Genomic DNA, 20,373 nt, shown 5'->3' with positions numbered 1-20,373 from the left:
ACATGCATACATGATTTGGGCATAAAGAATGATACTATAAACAAATTAGGAGAGCAAAGGATAATTTACCTATCAGATTCTGATAGAAGGGAGGAATTTATGATCAAAGAAGAACTAGAGAACATTATGAAAGTAAAAATGGACAGCTTTGATTACATTAAATTAAAAAGTTTTTGCACAAACAAAAGTAATAGAAACAAGAATAAAAGGGAAGTACAAAAGTGGGGAAAAATCTTTACAGCCAGTAATTCTGATAAAGAGCTTATTTCTAAAATACATAAAAAACTGTCAAATTTATAATAATATGATTCATTCACCAATTGATAAATGGTCGAGGGATATGAACAGAATATTTTCAAATGAAGAATTTAAAGCCATTTATAGTTATATGGAAAAATGCTCTAAATCACTATTGATTAGAGAAATGCAAATTAAAACATCTCTTAGGTACCATCTCACACCTCTCAGGTTGGCTAAAATGATAGGAAAAGATTATGATAAATGTTGGGGGAGGATGTGGAAAAACAGGGAGACTAATGCATTGTTAGTGAAGTTATGAAATGATCCAACCATTCTGGAGAGCAATCTGGAACTATGCCCAAAGAGTTATCAAACTGTACATAACCTTTGACTAGCAGTGTCATTACTGGGTGTGTATCCCAAGGAAATAATAAAGGAGGGAAAAGGACCCACATGTGCAAAAATATTTGTAGTAGCTCTTTTTGTGGTAGCAAAGAATTAAGAAATGAGTAGATGCCCATCAATTGGGGAATGGCTGAACAAATTGTGATACATGAAGGTAATGGAATATTATTGTTCTATAAAAATGATGAACAAGCTGATTTTAAAAAGGGTTGGAAAGATTTACATGAACTGATACTGAGTGAAACAAGCAGAATCAGGAATACATTGTACACACAAGAATGTACGATGATCAATTATGAAAGGCTTGATTCTTCTCAGTGGTTCAATGATCCAAAGCAATCCCAATAGACTTTGGATAGAAAATGCCATCTGCACCCAGAAAAAGAACTAAGGGAAATGAATATAGATCAACACATGCTATGTTCACTTCTTTTTCCTGTTTTTTTTTTTATCTCTTTCATGGTTTTTCTCTTTTGCTCTGATTTTTCTTTCCCAATATAATTCATAAAGCAATATGTATTAAAATAAATAAACTACAACAAAAAAAGAAAAAAATGGTTTGAAGGAGATTGTAGGAGTCTCTTTGCTAGTACCAAGGCAGAATTTTGTTGCCTTTCCCATACTCGAACTCAGGTTATAGTCCTGAGTGGAAGTCCCATGTGAGTAGGAGCAAAAGCACACCAGAAGCAAGTTTTATAAAGGCTGCTTTTGTCAATTATAAAGAGAACTAAGTCAAATGAAGATTTTTTAGATGAAATTATCAAAACTATACATAACCAAATGAAAAATTTTCTAACTTACTATTGATCAGAAAACTGCAAATTAAAACAATTCTGAGGAACTACCTGTTAGGCTGACTAATAGGACAGAATATAAAAATGAGAAATGTTGTAGGGTAAGTACATTAAAGCATTGTTGATGGAGTTGTGAAATAATCCAACGCATTCTGTAGAGTGATTCAGAACTATTCTCAAAAGGATACAAAATCATATATACTTTTTGACCTAGTAATACCTCTAATAGGTCTGTAACCCAAATGAGCTTGGGAATAAAAGAAAAAAAGGAAAAGGACCTACATGAGCAAAAATATTAAAAGCAGCTCTTTTATGGGAGCAAAGAATTGGACATTGAAGGGATGTCCATCATTTAGGGAATAACTGAACAAATTGTGGGATGTGCTTATGATGGAATGCTATTGTGCTGTAAGAACTAATGAAAAGGATACTCTCAGAAAAACCTGGAAGAAACTTACATGAAATGATGCAACATGAAATTTGCTGTATACAAAATAAGGGTAATATTGAAAGATGAGCATCTATGAATGACTTTGCTATTCCCAGAAATACAATTATCCAAGACAACTCTGAAGGATGAAAATGCTTCCAAACCCCAGAGAATGAACTGATGGTATATGAATACAGATTAAAGCATATTTTTAAAATTTTATTTTTCATGAGGTTTATTTTTGGATCTATGTTTTCTTTCATGACATGAAAAATATGGAAATATTTTTCATGACTACACATGTATGATTTATATTTAATTGCTTGCCTTCTATGTATGTGTGAAGGGAGGTATTAAAGGGGGAGGGAGGGAGACAATTTGTAACTCCAAGTTTTAAAACAAATGTGAAAAGTTGTTTTTTTTTCACATAAGTGAAAAGTTTCCCACATAAGTGGGAGAAGATAAAAAAGTAAATAAGTAAATTTTTAAAAAAATAATTTATAAAAGCATCAAAAGACTCCATATACATGCGTTATGAGGTTTGCCTCATGTTTTCTATATATGTGAATCATACTTTGTACTTTAGCATAGAATTCATTTGTTTATTCGAAGAAAGAATATATGTTCAGTTTGATGAGAATGTTTACATAAACTATTCTAATAGCTAATCCTTTGTGTTAAATCCATTTTCTAAAAGTTAATATTGTCAACTGGGTAATTGTTGATAGGGAACACACTGGTAGAGCTTCAAAATCAACATGACTAGAATCTCTGGCATTTTATCTTTAACCATAGATACCCGAGACAACTTAATAATTAAATGTGAGTGTATATTGGGAAACAAGGATGCACTGCATTTACACTCATTATCTTACAGTTTTTAAAGATAAATGATTTTCCATATTCATATAAACCAAGTCAAATTGAAATGCCAGCATCTATCAAAAAAAAAAATCCTCTGACATTCCTCTATAATGTTAGCATTGAGATTATTTTTAATTTCTTCTGTCTATATCTTCATACATAGCTTTTTGCATATTGTCTCCTCCATTACACTAGAAATTCCTTGGAGGAAGGGATATGTCTGAGATTACATAGTAAGTACAGAGTTAAATTTAGGTTCTCTGATTACAAATCTGGTTTATCTGTCAGATTATATGCAGTAGCAACAGTGTTGTATGAAGGGATCTATTCCTTCATGTACAGGCAGACATTAAGCTTACTGGTTCTTAAAACAACTACCACAACACAAGGCAGGACATATAATAAAGACCATAACAAACCATCCTAGAATTATCCTCTGAGGTTTGGAGAAAGTGAACTGCCTTCAGAATTAGAGGGTTTGGTTTAAGCTTATCTTGACTTGAGCTGACCAAACCAAGGGCAAATTATTTGCTCTCCCAGTGACTTTGTTGTCCCTAAGTGTATTACAGGTATATTGATAGAGAATTTATAAACCTTAGAATAATAATAAATAACATTAACATATCTAATAAATTCATAAACACTGCTGGCTATTAAGATTCAAGAAGGAAATCTTTGATCTTGGGAGATGTTTCTTAGTGAATTAAAATTTCCTGATTTGTGTTCATTAAATACAAAAAAAATCTCTAAATACAATCCATTCAGATCAAATCTATACCATAATTGTCAGCCTTGTACTTTATTAATGGAAAGCAAATTTAAAATGTCAAACAAAACAATATTTTAATATCATTTCTGATTTTTAAAAAATATTGCATATTATATAACCCTTCCTTTCATTCTGAAGCAAATTTTGGGTAAAGGCTAAATGAATCCTGTTATTCCTTAATTTTGATCACATACATTTTAATTAATTAACTTTTTAATCAAACTAAATTTCACTTTAATTAATTATGGTTCATTTTTTGTAGAAAATTCAAAAGAAAGACAACTACAGATAAATATTTATGGTACTATAAAACTTTTTTCTTAAAAGAAATATGCCCAAATGTCTACTCGAGTAATTTTAATAAATTTTAATTGTTTTTTCATTTAATTTGTGATAAATTCTATCTAAGGTAAAAAAACAAACTTCATTTCTAAACTTTAAATGGCATCCTGGAAGTTAGGGATATTATCAGAGTATTTTTAAAAGGTTTATAAATTATTAAATATTGGCTGTCTTACTTAGTCTTAGAGAAGATAAACTAATTCAGTGGGTTTTAAAGACTTGGGAAGCTCTTCTCAGGTTTAGCTTTCCCAAACAACAAATTGAGTGTTACAACTTTCACCTCCCACAGACCCAAAATTCACTTCCATTGGTCAAGGGCAAATACCACTGGCTCTGTCTCCTCAGTCGCTTCATGCCATTTCAGAGAGACAGAGCCAAAGGTAAGTTTTTGAACTTACTTTCCTCTGGTTAGTGACTTAGTTCTGTGTGTGTGTGTGTGTGTGTGTGTTTTCTTTTTTCCCTAAAATGACAACATTTTTCATTCTATTTATTTTCAAATACCATGGAGTTTACTGGTCAATTGATGTAATTTAATATTCTTAGTGACTTTATATTTTCCTTGGATATTTCTAAGGCATGACTTTGCATAGAAATATACACATTTATATATAGAATGCATGGCAAAATATTCATCTTCCAGCAATACCAGATGCCAGGATAAGTAGATTAAATTCCAATACATCCTAGATGAAGCCAGTATTAAGGTTTATGCCAGATTCTTTGCAGACATGGACAACTGTGATGGATGCCTATTGATTAGAGAATTGTAAAGTTTGGGAGGAGGAGGGATGACTATAGACCGTAAATTAAGATACAAGATTAAAAAAGATGTTTTGTAGATTTTAAGATATTGTAAATGAGGAATCACCATGTCATTCTGAGAATTATTTTACTAAGATCTATGTATTCTGGAAACTTTAAAAGCTAAGAAAATTTGAAAAATAAATATCAGAATTTTTAAGGAATAAAGCAATTATACATTTACAATTAAAAAGGAGAAAAAATTGAGATATTGAAAGAAAAAAAAACCCACTAACAAATTTGTTTGGAGGGCTTGGTGCTAAGAGTATTTCTAAGTAGTTACAAACAATGCCTTTTTGTTGGTCTCCTTAGGAAGTGAGCCAAAGTCCAAGTCAACACTGAACTGAAGTCATGTGCACTCTTGACAGGAACACAGAATATAAAATATAAAGTGAGAAAACAAAAAAAAAATTAAGTACTAGCAAGAGGATATTTTCACTAACTCATAAAACTGCTACCTGAAATTTACAGATACATATATTTCAAGTCAGGAGTCAGGCAAATCAATGTTGGGATCAAGGTGTAATGGATCTCATTTTTAATATGGCAGAATATATATATATATATATATATATATATATATATATATATATATATATTTTTTTTTTTTTTTAAAGAATTTGCAAATGAAACCATGTTGCTCAAATGAAACTTCATGTGCAAATTACAAATCCAACTTGGGAATCAATGTATTCTACTAACACCTCAAGCAAAGGTAAAGGAAACAGATTCTTGGTTTATCCAGCAAGAGAAAAAAAAGTTTGTTTGAAGAAAGCATAGGAAGGTTGAAAAATGAGTCCCTTGTACTGCTCTCCATTCCCAGAGGAATTTCATATCCCTTTGCGTAAAGCAACTTCATAAAGACCTTCTTTCAAAGTCTTCTGAGGGTTAGTATATCTGTCTGTGCATTATGCTCATGGATTCCATTTTATGTGTATGTGTATGTCCATAAACTGCCACAGTCAATGTTTATTTTAAATGCAATTGAGAAAATAATGCATCAAAATGCATATTATTGAAAGAATCTAAAATATTGCTCTGATTGATTTTTCAAAAATAAATTAATTTCAATGTGTGATATGATATTATACAAGGTTAAATTGCTTATGATTAATTTTGAATGTTCTATTTTTAAGGAGGGAAATTCAATATTTGTATCACATTGATGCTACATAAATATATATACATACATACATATATTTGCACATATAAGTGTGTATATATATATATGTGTGTATCTTTGTTTCTGTCTCTGTCTGACTGTCTTTCTCTCTATTTCTGTATTTGTGTGTGTGTGTCTCTGTCTCTTTCAGTCTCCAAAAACAATCACACATATGTAGATATATCTTTAGCATTTGGATAGATTAACCTAAACACAGAATTTCAAATATGTAGCTTTTTCTTTCCTTAGTGATGGTATGTTTTGAAAACAGCATGGTCCTAAAATAGGGAAAGAGATAAAGTGGTGATGAGCCAAAAAATTATACAGTAATAATGATAGTGATACAGTGTTTTGTTTAGGAGATAGGCTTTATTTTTTAAATGCTGGTCTTAATCTTGTGCTTTTTCTTGGGAACATTGCCAGGTATGGCCTTTGGAAATATGTGCTACCTTTTTATTGTGAGATGGAAAAATGCAAACCCTGGATCCCTATCAAAGTTCAGATAGAATTTTGCATTCCAAAGCCAAAAAGCATAATGGTTTTCTCTCTTTACCCTTGATCTGATGAAGAAACTTTTTCAAACTATTTCCTAAAAACTGGGTCAGTGGAAAGTGTGCTGAATTTGGAATCAAAGAACCTGAGATTCAATCCTGGATTTATCATTAATTGCTTGCATGATTTTGAGCAGCTCACTTCACCTCTCAGCCTTAGTTTCTCCATTTATAAAAGGAGGTGGTAGGGATTAAATCACTTCTAAGATACTTTATAGCTCTAAATCTATGATTCTATGAGTTACTTATGTTAAATAGCATAAAAGTATAGTTTTGCAGTTAAATATTGCAATAGGCCACCTGTGACAAAGTCCCCACTTTTAAGTATTTGATTTCTCCATCTATGGAAGACTCAGTTTTTGTATATTTCTCATAAAAATCAATAGCTTTTTTAAAAATAATATTTGGTAGCTTAGCCATAAGTGATGGACTTAATATGGTTTTTCCATGACTGTGCCATGAATGGAATGCTAAGGTTGAAACTAGGGAAACCTAAATTCAAATCTTCCTGCTAATACTAGATAGTTATTTATCACTTAAATTCTGGTGCCTCTCTTTCCTGCTTTGTAAAGTGAAGGATTGGATTCAATGGACTTTAATATATTTAAGGCTCCAAAGCTAGAATCCTTTGGTTCTATTTTTTGGGGGAGGTGGGGAGGCAATCAGATTTAAATGAGCTGTCCAGAGTCATACAGCTAGTAAGTGTCTGAGGGTGGATTTGAATTCAAAGTCCTCCTGACTCTAGGACTGATGCTCTAGCCACTCTAGTCCTAAATTATTTAAGCTGTGTTTGTTTCCTTATCAATAAAGTATGGAATTTAGACTCAATGGCCTCTAAGGTTTCTTCTAGCTTTAAAGCTAAAGTTCTCTGATACTGAATCCCTTAAAGTTCCTTTTGTTCAGTTTCCTCATATGTCAAATAAGGAAGTTGGATTTATTGACTTTTTATTTTTCTTCCAGTTGGATCCTATGATGTAAAACTCTGGGAGAAGGATAACTAGTTGCTGGAAGAAGCAATTAAGTTGCACACACACACATACAAATAAACAAAAAATCCAAGATGATATACCCACTTTAATGTATGCAAGTTAAATATTTACTTATATGCAAACATATTTATAAAATTAAAGCTTTACATTCAATTTGAAAATAATGGGGAGAAGGAAGAAATATGCCTAGATATCAGTTCATATGGGAAAAAAAAACAGATTTTAGTGGGATGCAAGCTCACTGTCTCTTTTTGTCTCAATGGCTCTGTCTCTCTCTTTATATATATTTATAAACATAATATATGTATGTATACATATATATTTATATAGTGTATTTCTGTGTTAATCATGTTATAAAAGAAAAATAAGAATAAAAGGAAAAAACACAAGAAGGAAAAAAACAAAAAAAGGTGAAAATTTTATGGTTTACTACTCAGTCAGTCTACATTGTTCTTCCTCTGGATGAAAATGGCATTTTCCATCCCATGTCTATTGGAATTTTGGATCACTGAATTGCTGAAGCTCAAGATACATTAAAAGGATAAATGGTTCTCAGAGATACTCCTAGTGTGTTGAGAGTATACAGTAAGGAAGCTGAATATATTTCTTTATTTTAAGCTATTCAGACTATTTGTAGAGTTCTAAAGGAAGACCAGTAGAGTGAAATGATTTGAAGCTATATTCCATAAGGTTGGAGAAAACTTAATCTAAGAATAGTCTTAAGCTTTGAGGTGAGAGATACCTGAGTTCAGATCTCACCTCAACCATTAGCTATATGACTCTGGACAAGTCAGTTAAACTCTGTTTAACTTGTGAAAATAATGATAATAACAGTACCTACCTTAGAGGTTTGGTGTGAACATCACATGAGATAGCACATGGAGCAGTTCACAAAAATGTTAACTATTAGCTAGTAATTGAAGGAATTAGGAGTAGTTAGGAAGAACTTCCTAACAATAAGAGTTCTCCCCCCTTAAAAAATAAATAGATTACTTAGGGAATATTGTAGAGATGGTATAACTATTAGTGTTTGAGCAGAAGCTATACAACTGGGAGGGTATTTAATTTTTTTGTTTATTTATTTTTAACTAGACGAATGAGGCTATTATTTGTTTTAATTGCTACCTAGCCTTAATTACTGAATGGACATTTCCTCAATAAAAGACCTTAACTTTAAAAGCCCAAAATCGCCCACTGCATTATGGTCTGCATCCTTCCTTCCTGACAATGCCCATGTCTAATTTCCTCCATAAACTTTGCTTTCTTATGCAATATATTTGCACTGGCCATTCTCCACACCTGGAATTCACTCTCTCCTTACCTCTGGTTCATAGATTATTCCTTTAGAATGCAGAAGCACTGTCTACATATAAATTTTTCCCCCTGATCTGCTTAATTACTGCTGCTCTTGCTCCCTAATTGCCTTGTATTTAACTACCTTGGGAGTATTTGCTATATATTTAACTTTTTTTCTTTATATATATACAAGTTATCTAACCAGATTTTAATCCAAATACTATTTTATTTTGGTCTTTCTACCATCAGGGCCTAGTAAAATGCCTGTCACAGACTAGGTACTTATTAAATAATTATTCATCAATGAATATTGTCTATATTTTATTATTCTATAGTATATATATTAAGTTAAATCTACATAATATATAATAGTCTTTATATTAAGTTAATTATATTTATATTTAAGTATTTTTATTTTATATTTAATTATATTTATATTAAGTTAATCTGTTTACTGCTGTGTCTTTACCCTTTCTGTCTATCTCTACACATACAATTCCCAGATGACAAGTATCATATATTTTTTGCTTTTGTATCTTCAACTTCTATCGCAAAATAGGTAGTAATATTAATAATAAGCTAGCATTTCTCAGATGAGACTTCACAAATTCCTCATTGGTTTGCGCCATCCTGAAATTGTTAAACTGATTTCTTCTATCAGCATTGAACCAGGTGTTAAAGTTGAAGTCACAATTACAAATGCTTAATCAATCATCTCTTTTCATAAATTGATTGCAACTATTAACCAAGATTTGTAATATTTGTAAAATGCTTTAGAAATATGATCTCCTTTTATCATCACAAAACCTCTGAGTGTTGGATGCTAATTTTTTTTTTCATTTTGTTGTTGCTGTTCAGTCATTTCATTCATGTCCAACACTCTGTGACTCCATTTACATTTTTCTTGGCAGAAATACTGGAGTGGCTTGCCATTTCCTTCTCTAGCTCATTTTATAGATGAGAAAACTGAAATCAATAGGGTTAAATGAGTTGCCCAAAATCACTGAATTTTAACTGAGAAAGATGAGTCTTTCTGACTCCAGACCTGACACACTATCCATTTACCATTTAGTTTTCTCATTTTACAGATGAGTAAATTGAGACCATTGGAGATTAAGTAATTTGCCCGGTGCCACAGAGCATTGTTTCTGAGTTTGAAATTTCTGAGACTGAATTTAAACTTAGGTTTTCTGGACTCTAAGTAGAGTGTACTATATTTACTGTGTCTCTCATGGTAAATATTTAATCAATGCTAGTGAAATGGAATAGAGTCATACTTCATTTAGCAATCATAATCTCTCTTTTTTTTTTTTTATTTAATAGCCTTTTATTTACAGGATATATACATGGGTAACTTTACAGCATTAACAATTGCCAAACCTCTTGTTCCAATTTTTCACCTCTTACCCCCCCACCCCCTCCCCTAGATGGCAGGATGACCAGTAGATGTTAAATATATTAAAATATAAATTAGATACACAATAAGTATACATGACCAAAACATTATTTTGCTGTACAAAAAGAATCAGACTCTGAATTATTGTACAATTAGCTTGTGAAGGAAATCAAAAATGCAGGTGTGCATAAATATAGGGATTGGGAATTCAATGTAATGGTTTTTAGTCATCTCCCAGAGTTCTTTTTCTGGGCATAGCTAGTTCAGTTCATTACTGCTCCATTAGAAATGATTTGGTTGATCTCATTGCTGAGGATGGCCTGGTCCATCAGAACTGGTCATCATATAGTATTGTTAGCAATCGTAATCTCAAAAGAAGATTCTTCTTCAACATTTATGATTCTATGTGTCTATGGAATTCAAACATCTGGTAACTAAGATGCTCTGAAAAATATTATTGTATGATTCCTATTCATTCCAATTTAATTAATATTTATTAAGGAACTATAATATGGAAGGAACTGTATTTGTTTCCTGTAATTCAAAAATAAAAACAGTCCCTGCCTTCCATGAATTTTTTATTTTATTAGGGGATGAATAAATAAAACCAAAGAATGAATGAATGAATAAAAAACCAAAAAGATAGATAAGTAAATGGATAAAAAAAAAGAAAAAAATGAATGAATGAATTAATGCATGAATGCAGAAATAAAATAAATAAATAGGTGAATAAATGAGCAAATGAATGAATTAATAAATAAGTAGTTGGATAAAGAAATGAATGAATGAAGAAGTAAGCATGTAAATGAATGAATAAATAAATAAATGAGTGAATAGATAAGTAAATGAATAAACAAATGACTGAATGAATAAGTAAATAAATAGATGGAAAATTTTGGAAAGAGAGAACACCAATGACTGGGGAGGTGAGGAAAAACTTCTGGAGGGGGTGACATTTGAGCTGGGCCTCGAAGGAAGTTAAGAACTCTAAGAAATAGGATTCTAAGCATGGAGCACAGTCTGTACAAAGGCAATGAGGTGAGGCATTGTCCCACCACAGATGTTTTTCATTCTCTTAATTACTTGTTACCAGCTTCTGATATTTAGCTTTGTCCTTCACTTGGCATTCTTCTTTTGTAGGCCAGTAATTTAACAATTTCTTTTTGATTATGTATTGATGCATGCTATTCATTTTTTTAAATAATTTACCCAGGGTTGAAGAATGAAAGTCTTCGCAAGAATTTTCCTGGGACTTTTTGTCCTTGATTCTGCCTTGGCTGCTCCTACTCTAGAGTCCATAAACTATGACTCTGAAACTTATGATGCAACATTGGAAGACCTGGATAATTTCTACAACTATGAAAACCTACGTATTGATCATTCTGAGGTAATTGACCACTCTCCCACTATAGAACACTTTAAGGTGCTTCTGGGGAACAAAAATACTGGCTCAGATCAATTTATTCAAATTTTTTGATTAACCGCTATTATAGATATTCTCTTCATATTAGGGTCATTTAAATTTGCCATGTTCTCTTTGTATTAAAATAATTTCATATTTTACCTTCTCCTCTATTCCCCATAGTCATATATTATTCATACTTGTTTCAAAGGAAACATTAGGGCATAATGAATTTGAATGATGAATTTAGAGCTTTATGGGGCTTCATCAAATGTTTAACAACAAAGTCTCTAAAAAAGAAAAAGAAAAGGCAAAGGTACAAACAACATTGTTCAACCTGAATTATTAATATTTTCCTATCATTTTTAAGTCTAAACAATCAAGAAAATAATAAATCATGCCATGATTTGTAAATGATGTATAAAATCCCATATTGGTTATTCAATTATTGGTTCTCCTGAGCTAGTTCTAGCTAGCATCAGAACATCCCTGGATTTCAAAGTTCATCTACTCTAATTGCATTATTTTATGGAAATAGAGGCCTAGAGAAAAAAAGTGCCTTGTGTAAAGTTTCACAGATACAATTTATTCCCTTTCTTCATTTCCCAAGGTTTCCTTATTAGGTAGGTGAATGCCATGTTTCTTACCTCGACATTTTTATCCATACCATCAAATTCTATTTCTAGCCGGAACATAGATTAAGTCTGAAGTTTTCTGGGACAAGTGACATGAACAGAGCCCGGAAAATGTGCGTGGAATCAAATAGGAGAAAGATAAAAGGTAGAAGATGTGATATAAAAAGACATTAGAGAACAAACAGATGCCAGAGATGCATTAGAGACTGGCTCAAAGAATTAATGTACTGTGATTTTCTATAATTTAGGCAGAAAGGTTCTTACAGCCTATTATATGATTCAGATATAGTCATTTAATAATGGGATTGGATGCTTTTTAAATAACCAAAAGATCTCAATTTCTCTGAATCCAAGTACTCATGTAGGAAAATATGTAACTCATATGATCTATAACTCATATATAGTTTTCATAAAAATAAATTAAGTGGAATTGCAAAACCAAATAATAATTCTCTTCTTTTTTTTGTTGTTTTTAGTCATTTTCAGTCATGTCTGACTGTTTGTGACCCCATTTGAGGTTTTCCTGGCAAAGATACTTGAGTGTTTTGCTATTTCTTTCTCTAGTTCATTTTATGGATAAGAAAATTGAAGCAAATGGTATTAAGGAAGATGACTCTTTCAGAGTTCAGTTCTAGTACTCTATGCACTATGGCTCTACCTACCTGCCCTGCAATTCTCTTCTTAGAGCAAAGTACATAAAAGAATTCTTCTTGAGCAAAAACAAAAAATGTTGTGTCCCCAATTATATAAAGCAGAATTTTATAGCTTTTAGGTAATCAAGTAAATGTTAATTTGGAGAATCTTATATTTATATTCCTTAACAAGCTAGCCAAGGCAGTGTGGTATAGTGGATAAAGTCTTCAGAATATAACCGGTCTATGACCCTGGATAAATCACTATTCCCTACATTGCTCTGCAATTTCCTAAATGTTCACCTTTGCAATATGCAGATGTGAAATAATCAGGGGCTGCACTAGAGGGATGGCAATGTCAGAGAGAAAGGGTATATTCAAAAGCTATTACATAGGCAGATTCCATAGTGCAATGAGTTGGATATGGTGATGAAAGAATGAGGAAGAAAGAAAGAAAGAAAGAAAGAAAGAAAGAAAGAAAGAAAGAAAGAAAGAAAGAAAGAAAGAAGCTTGGATGAATGGGAGGATAACAATAATAAAAATGTTAAGAAAAGGGGAAGGGTAGGAGGGAAAGATAATGAGTTTGTCTTTGGATTAGTTGAGTTTAAGATGTTTTTTGGATAAGAAATTCATTTTCCTACCAGTGTTGTTAAGAAAATAAAAGTCAAAGGAGATGGTAACTAGGGGAAGAAAATAGTTGAGATCTAGTGTTTAATTGTAAGTTCCATATTTGCATAGTGAAAAAAAAATCATTCATCTATACATTTACCAAAGATATTTGCTTAGCTTGTATTCCATTATAAAACATTCCATTTGATATTCATGGAAGACATGGCTAAGGTTGGTAGAGGAAGAATGGTTTGGCCAGTAGAATGCTGCTAACTCCCATTCAGCCTTAGACAAAACATTTCCCTTTCTTAGGCTTTACTTTACTTATCTATAAAATGAGGGCATTAAAACATATGATCCCTGAGATTTCATCTGTCTTTTTAACATTCCATTATATTTCTCCTTATATGCAAAATAAGTAAACACATACTAAAAAGAGAACAATATCTTTAAAAATATAAACCAGAAAGTCACTGAAAGCTAAAAATAAGCCATTTGCTATCTTAATATCCACCAAATTACCAATTCCTTTTAAAAACAAAAATTGTCTATTGATCTAAACTTTTAAAGCATTTGGAGGTTGTTATGTAGATGAAATTAATATAATAAGCTACTTCTGGCTAGATTTTGAAGAGGTAACCTATGAATGAAGTACTGTCACAAAGGGCTTAATCACTAAAGAATGAATTCAAATCACCAGCAGATAAGATATTCAGGGGGAAAGAAAAGCACTCCTGGAGCTCTTCAAACCATAGCAAGTAGAAGACCTAACATTACTAGTCCTACTCCTTTATTTAAAAAGCAAACAAACTTTAAGTAGCATATGCTCTGGTGCTGCTATCCCTACTCCTATTTTGATTGTCAAAGCACTTGCCCTCAAGGTTATTCCTTCTTGAAGCTCATGAGACTCAACTGGTATATTCCACTCTCTCTAATCGAATTAGCCACTTAATGAGCTTTTTGGATATTTTTAAGGCAGTTTCTAAGAGCAATGGTACAAAAACAGCCTCCCCAAATTCTGGGATATACTCTTCCATGATATATATAGAGTCCATTGCAAAATATGTTTAAGCTTAGAAAGCACATGTAGCAAAAGATTAACTCACGTTTTCTGATTGCTAGAAAGCCTTTTCTTCTCTTCAAGGGACACTCATGAAGTTCTCCTTAGGTATGATGGAGCTTTCCCCTTGAGCCCCATGGACAGTCCTGAACCATCTTCTCTTTTCCTGTGACTAGCTTGTCCCTGGTAATCAATGGACACAGCCGTTCCTGGGACAGTTCTCATGCCCAAGAGAAAGCCTAATCCTCTGACCCTCTGAAAGGTTGTCATCTGGTCAAGGGGTGGGGAGGAAAGAGAGTTATTTCTTTCTCAAAGTCTTTTTCCTTCACTTGACTACCAGATTCTCGGAAAACTACTAGTTCTGATTATTTAATGTTTTATAAACATTATAGACTATGTGACATGGCATTCTTTAGTTCAATGCCTTTGATTGATGAAATATTCCATAGCAATATTTTCACCTTATAAAGTATCAGGATTATAGTATCATCTCAGATAATTTAAGTGGGAAGGATGATAAATTGATTCAATCAATCCCTCTAATGCTTATAATACTCATATTTTGATTTGGAATATTTTGGTAAATTTTACATTCATATTTTATAAAATACATTGGCAATGATCTATCATTTGTGTTTCTCTTCCTATTTGTTTTTAAATTTTTGTTAGGAGTACCAATAATGTATTTTTTAAAATGATAGCTGATAATGCATCGTATTATCCAATTTACAAATTATAACTTTCTCTACAGTAATCCTATTAAGTTGGTGGTACGATATTATTCCCATTTTTGAGATGAAGATATTGCGTTTCAGAAAGATCATTGGAATTACTTATAGTTAATAAGTGACAAAATATTAGTTCATGTTTTGTAAGCACAAGTACATATTTTAAATATCTGCCAACACATTATACAAGAACCCATTTCTGAAGGAATAATCCCAATTTATAGTGCAGCTGATTGAGATATTATTTTCAATTTACAGAACAAATACTCACTATTTCTATTCATTAGAGAGAAAAAACGTTTAGTCAGGAAAGTAAGAATTGTTCAGATAGTATTTAATTACACTTTTCTACTTAATTTATTTTGCATGTTATTTTTCCTCAAAATTTTAATTCTTCTGTATTCTTGTTAAAAGTAATTCTATCCTCTTTAATGAAAAAAGATTCTAAAATAAAGTAAAAGTATTTTGTAGAATGTTGCCATATTGAAGGTGAATATGGATAAATAATAAAAAAATAATAAAATAGCAATCATTCATTATTCACACAAAAATTGTCTCATTTAGAGGTCATAACAAGTGTTTAAAATGCATTATTATTGCCTCTACCTTATAGATGAGTAAGATAAGGCAGAGGGAAGTTAAGGAACATTTATCGAATAAATATCTGAGGCAGAATTTGAAGTTTTCCTGACTCTGGATACAATATAGAATATACTATGCCATAGCATCTATCAGAAATTTTTATAAATATTCATTTGGTCAATCAATCAATATGCACTTATTAAATATCTCCTATGTTTCAGGCATTGTACTAGGTGGTAGAGATATAAAAAATATAAATGAAACAGTCCCTGCCCTTGAGAAGCTTACTTCTTTTAGAAGAAAATACTTTTAATTAAAAGTAACTAATAGCATATTATAATGCCTGCAAAATATTTTATATGTTATTTCATTTGATCCTCAAAATAATCTAGGGAAGTAAGTGCTGTTATTATCCCTATTTTACAGATAAGGCAACTAAGAGAAATTAAGCTATGCTGTTGCATAGTAAATATCTGAGAAAGCATATGAACTAAGGTCTTCCTTGAATTTAAGTCGTGCCTTCTATCCACTATGCCACCAAGAAACATCAATAAATCACCTAATCTCATGTAAGATTTAATAAAGGAACAGCTAAATGGAACAGTGAACAGAGCACCAGCATAGAAGTCAGCAGGACCCGAGTTCAAATTTGTCCTTAGATGCTTAACACTCACTAGCTAAGTGAGCCTGGGCAAATCACTTAATCCCAATTGCCTTACAAAAACAAAAACAAAAAAAAATAAGATTTAATAAATATCATTTGTGATCATCATTTTTCAGTTTTTTCTCTTTAGTTTCTTCTCCTAGCATAACCTCAAATTCTTACTTTTTTATCTTTATTCTAAAAAGAGTTCACATAACTTGTCTCAGAAATTTCCTCTATGTGTTTTCTTCCTCTTAGAATATATCCTTGTAAGTAGGAATTATTGTTTTCCTCACTGAACACCTCAGGATTTTGCACAGAATAAGCATCCAATAAATGTTTTTCTAGTAGCTTATTTATTCATAACACTTGACAGTTTTTAGTGTATACTTCTTTTCACTTTTCTGATAATGTGCTGACATATAATGCTAGCATTATCTTTTATCCCCATTTGAGGAAAAAATAGGTGAGTGATCACAGCTAGTAAATAGCATGATTTAATTCAATAAATATGGTAAACTGTGTACTGTCTAGACATTTTACTTGGTGCTAGAGAGAGAGAGAGAAAAAGAGATAGACAGAGATAGGAAGGAAGGAACGAAGGAAAGAAGGAAGGGAGGAAGGAAGGAAGGAAGGAAGGAAAGAAGGAAGGAAGGAAGAAAGAAAGAAAGAAAGAAAGAAAGAAAGAAAGAAAGAAAGAAAGAAAGGGAGGGAGGGAGGAAGGAAGGAAGGAAGGAAGGAAGAAAGGAAGAAAGAAAGAAAGAAAGAAAAAAGAAAAAAAAGAAAGAAAGAAAGAAAAAAGAAAAAAAAGAAAGAAAGAAAAAGAAAAATTGCGTTCTACTGGGACATTGATTGCAAAATGAATCGAAAAAGCCATAACCCAAGGAAAATTGAGGACACAGCTAGTAAATATTGGAGCCAGAAGTAGAACAACTGTCTTTTTTCTCCAAGTCCTCTTTCTCTTTCCACTATCCCATGCCTGACCCTTGAAACAATTAATTAAAACCATAGTTTCCCCAATTGGTATAATAAGCAAGAACTCATTTTTGACTGTCCACTATTCTTGGAGGTCTGATAGGCAAGGTAAGATAATCTGAGATCTTGGCTGAGTGCATATTGAACACCCTTTAGTCTGGATCCTGAGCAGTTCTACAGACTTTGCCAAATGCATTTTTTTAATCTAACCATTTCCAAGATAAACTAGCAAATGAAATCCATCTTGCTCTGCCACTGGACTATGTTCACATTCCTTTAGATAACTAATCTGGATCACTTAACGTGCAGATGAGGACAAAGGCTAAGGTTGAATATGATTCCATTATCCTCAACTACTTAACGCCAATCAGTTTAATCTAAACAAAAACAAAAACAAAACCACATCTGGAACATAGAATGGTGGGTGCAGAGCCAGTCTTGGACATGGTGAGGTCTAAGTTCCACACTGATCTCTGACATGTACCAACTGTCCTACCCCAGGCAAGTCACTTCGCTTTTCAATGCTCTGATTAACACACTAAGTCTGAGTTGCTCTAGGCAGTAATTCTTTGAGACTGAAAGATGCAGAAAGATGCCCCTCTGAAATGCTGGCGGGAGTTTCCTTTTTGGGAATTCACAAATATATATAAAAATCACAGATCTAAGCCCCTATCCATCCATCCTTACATTCAGTATGCCAGTATAAGCAGCTTAAGCTGCCAGCTTTGAATATTAATATACAAAAAGCATAAGGATGCAATTTGAGACAGTTAAAAGGATGCTGACTCCTGGACTTGAGTTCAAATTCTGACTCTACCATATGTTCTCTATGTGACTTTGCCCTTCCTTCTTTCCTTCCTTCCATCCTTCCTTCCTTCTTTCCTTCCTTCTTTTCTCCTCCCTCTCTTCTTCCCTCCCACTCTCCTTTCATTTTCTTTTTGTTTGTTTGTTTGTTTTGTTTTGTTTTGATTTGATTTGTTTCCAGGGGAGGATTGGATTTATACAGCCACTGAGGGCACTTTGAAGTCTCAAATTATGTTTTTCTAATCCTGTTATTCTTCGAAGGAAGGAAGGAAGGAAGGAAGGAAGGAAGGAAGGAAGGAAGGAGGAGGGAAGGGAGAAAAGTAGGGAAGGAGGGAAGGAAGGGAGGGAGGGAAGGAGGGAGAAGGGATTTATTAAGTAAGTACTTACTATGCAGAATAGTATGCTAAATTCTGGGAATATATATAAAAAAAACTTCTCAAGAAGTTAATATTACAAACTATGAATTAAAATAATATCTTGGAACTTCAGTTTACTCTAAAATAAAATGAAGGTGATAATCCCCTCAGGGTCAACTTCATAGGATCAGTGCAACAGTCATCAGATGTACTTTGTGAATCTGTAAAATAAATCTTTGTAAATAAATAAAAAAATTATCTTAGATTTGGATCCTGACTATAAGTGAATCATTTTATTTGTAGTGTCAGAGAAAAGATGATTTTCCTTAAATCTTTGTAGCAAGAGCTAATATTGTTATGGAAAGAGAATCACAGCAACATCAAGGAATTATGAGTGCCTACCCTATACCATGTGGCAGCAGCAAGCCACAACATGAACATTTTATTATATGTGTATATGTGTATTTGTCTCTCTTTGTCTCATTCTCTGTCTCTCTTTATATATGTGTATATAGATAGATAGATAGATACACAAACACATATACACACACGCATATATACACAATTTAAATTATTATTATGCCCTACATTGACCGCCTGGTTTGAGAAAATAAAGTCAACCAAGCTCATAATATGATCTATGGCCTTTAGGAACCTTTATGACTATTAAACAATATTAATTGATATATCCTATCTGGACTAGATGATAAATTCTATAGAAGCCAAGAAGTTGAAACCCTAATTTTTCTGAAGTTTGAGGGCGTGGCTTTGAGTAGAGCTCCCAGTCAACTGAAATGTAACTGAATCAAAACATTTAACTGGTAATTGTAAATGGAATGCTGCCACCCTGAGACAATAACAATAAATGAAACAGGAAAAAATAAACACAATGATGAAGGAAAATATTGAGGTTTCACAAAAAAATGAAATTAGAAAAGAACAAACTTGAATGCAATTCTGAATTCATATAATCATGTAGTTTTCTTAGAGAAAGTTCACTTTGAAATTACAGCCATAATCCAAGGAATGAAGGTAGAAAGATTCAGATTTATTATTTTTAAAGTGATAATGAATTTATGCTTTAAAATTTCAGCAGCTGCAAAAGTAAGGTAGCATGTTGAATTCTTAATAATTTAGTTTTTCTTATCTAGTCTTCCATAGTTCAGAAACAAGTCTATAAAAATTAATTTTAACACTTTGATTCTTTGAAAAAATAACTTGTCTCCATATCTCTGACTCTAACTATTCCACTATTTCTCTGTCTTTCTCTAATTCTCTCATTCTTAACCTGGTGTCTTTGAACTTGTGGGGTTTTTTAAATGTTGATTAATGAATTTCAAAATAATTGATTTATTTTGTAATCCTATATATGTTATTATATATTAAAATATGACTGTGAAATAGGATCTCCAGGCTTTATTATTCTCCATCTAATTCCCTCCCTTCTTCTCTCCTCTTCTCTATCTCTCTCCATCTGTTTCTCTTCCTCACTCCCTGTCTTTTTTTCTGTTTTTGTCTCTGTCTCTGTCTGTCAGTTTGTCTGTCTGTCTTTCTTTCCTTTATTTAGCTAACTACATATCAACTCTTTGCCTTATCTATCATCAGTTTGCTACCATTTATCTATATATTGTACAAATCAGCCAGCAAAATGGCACAGTGGGTATAAAGTGCTACTCCTAGAGTCATGAAAATTCAAATTCAAATCCAGCTTTGGACACTTACATATATATATGCATGTATAATCTTTTGATGAAACAACGACTCTCCATCTAGCATCCTGTCCTTTTTTCAAGGATTGTTGCTCTCTTTTTGGAAAGAAAGGGCTAATGAAATGTGTCACATCATAAGATATAGGCATACAACAGAGACAATGGAACCATGAGGAAAGGGATGAACAAATTTGGATTC

At 32.2% G+C, this 20,373-nt stretch overlaps 1 protein-coding gene across 1 annotated transcript in view; it reads left to right on the top strand.

Moving 5' to 3' along the window:
- Positions 1–4,161: 4,161 nt before the first annotated feature.
- EPYC (epiphycan) overlaps positions 4,162–20,373 on the top strand; it is a 41,424-nt gene continuing 25,212 nt past the window's right edge. The window contains exons 1-2 of the mRNA XM_003771015.2: positions 4,162–4,224; positions 11,253–11,426. Of these exons, the coding sequence (XP_003771063.1) occupies positions 11,262–11,426 (165 nt within the window). The 5' untranslated portion in view covers positions 4,162–4,224; positions 11,253–11,261. The remainder of the gene's footprint in view (positions 4,225–11,252; positions 11,427–20,373) is intronic.

This window comes from Sarcophilus harrisii, chromosome 5, assembly GCF_902635505.1.
Source record: "Sarcophilus harrisii chromosome 5, mSarHar1.11, whole genome shotgun sequence".
Classification (NCBI taxonomy): domain Eukaryota; kingdom Metazoa; phylum Chordata; class Mammalia; order Dasyuromorphia; family Dasyuridae; genus Sarcophilus; species Sarcophilus harrisii.
This window is presented reverse-complemented; position numbering and strand designations above follow the sequence as displayed.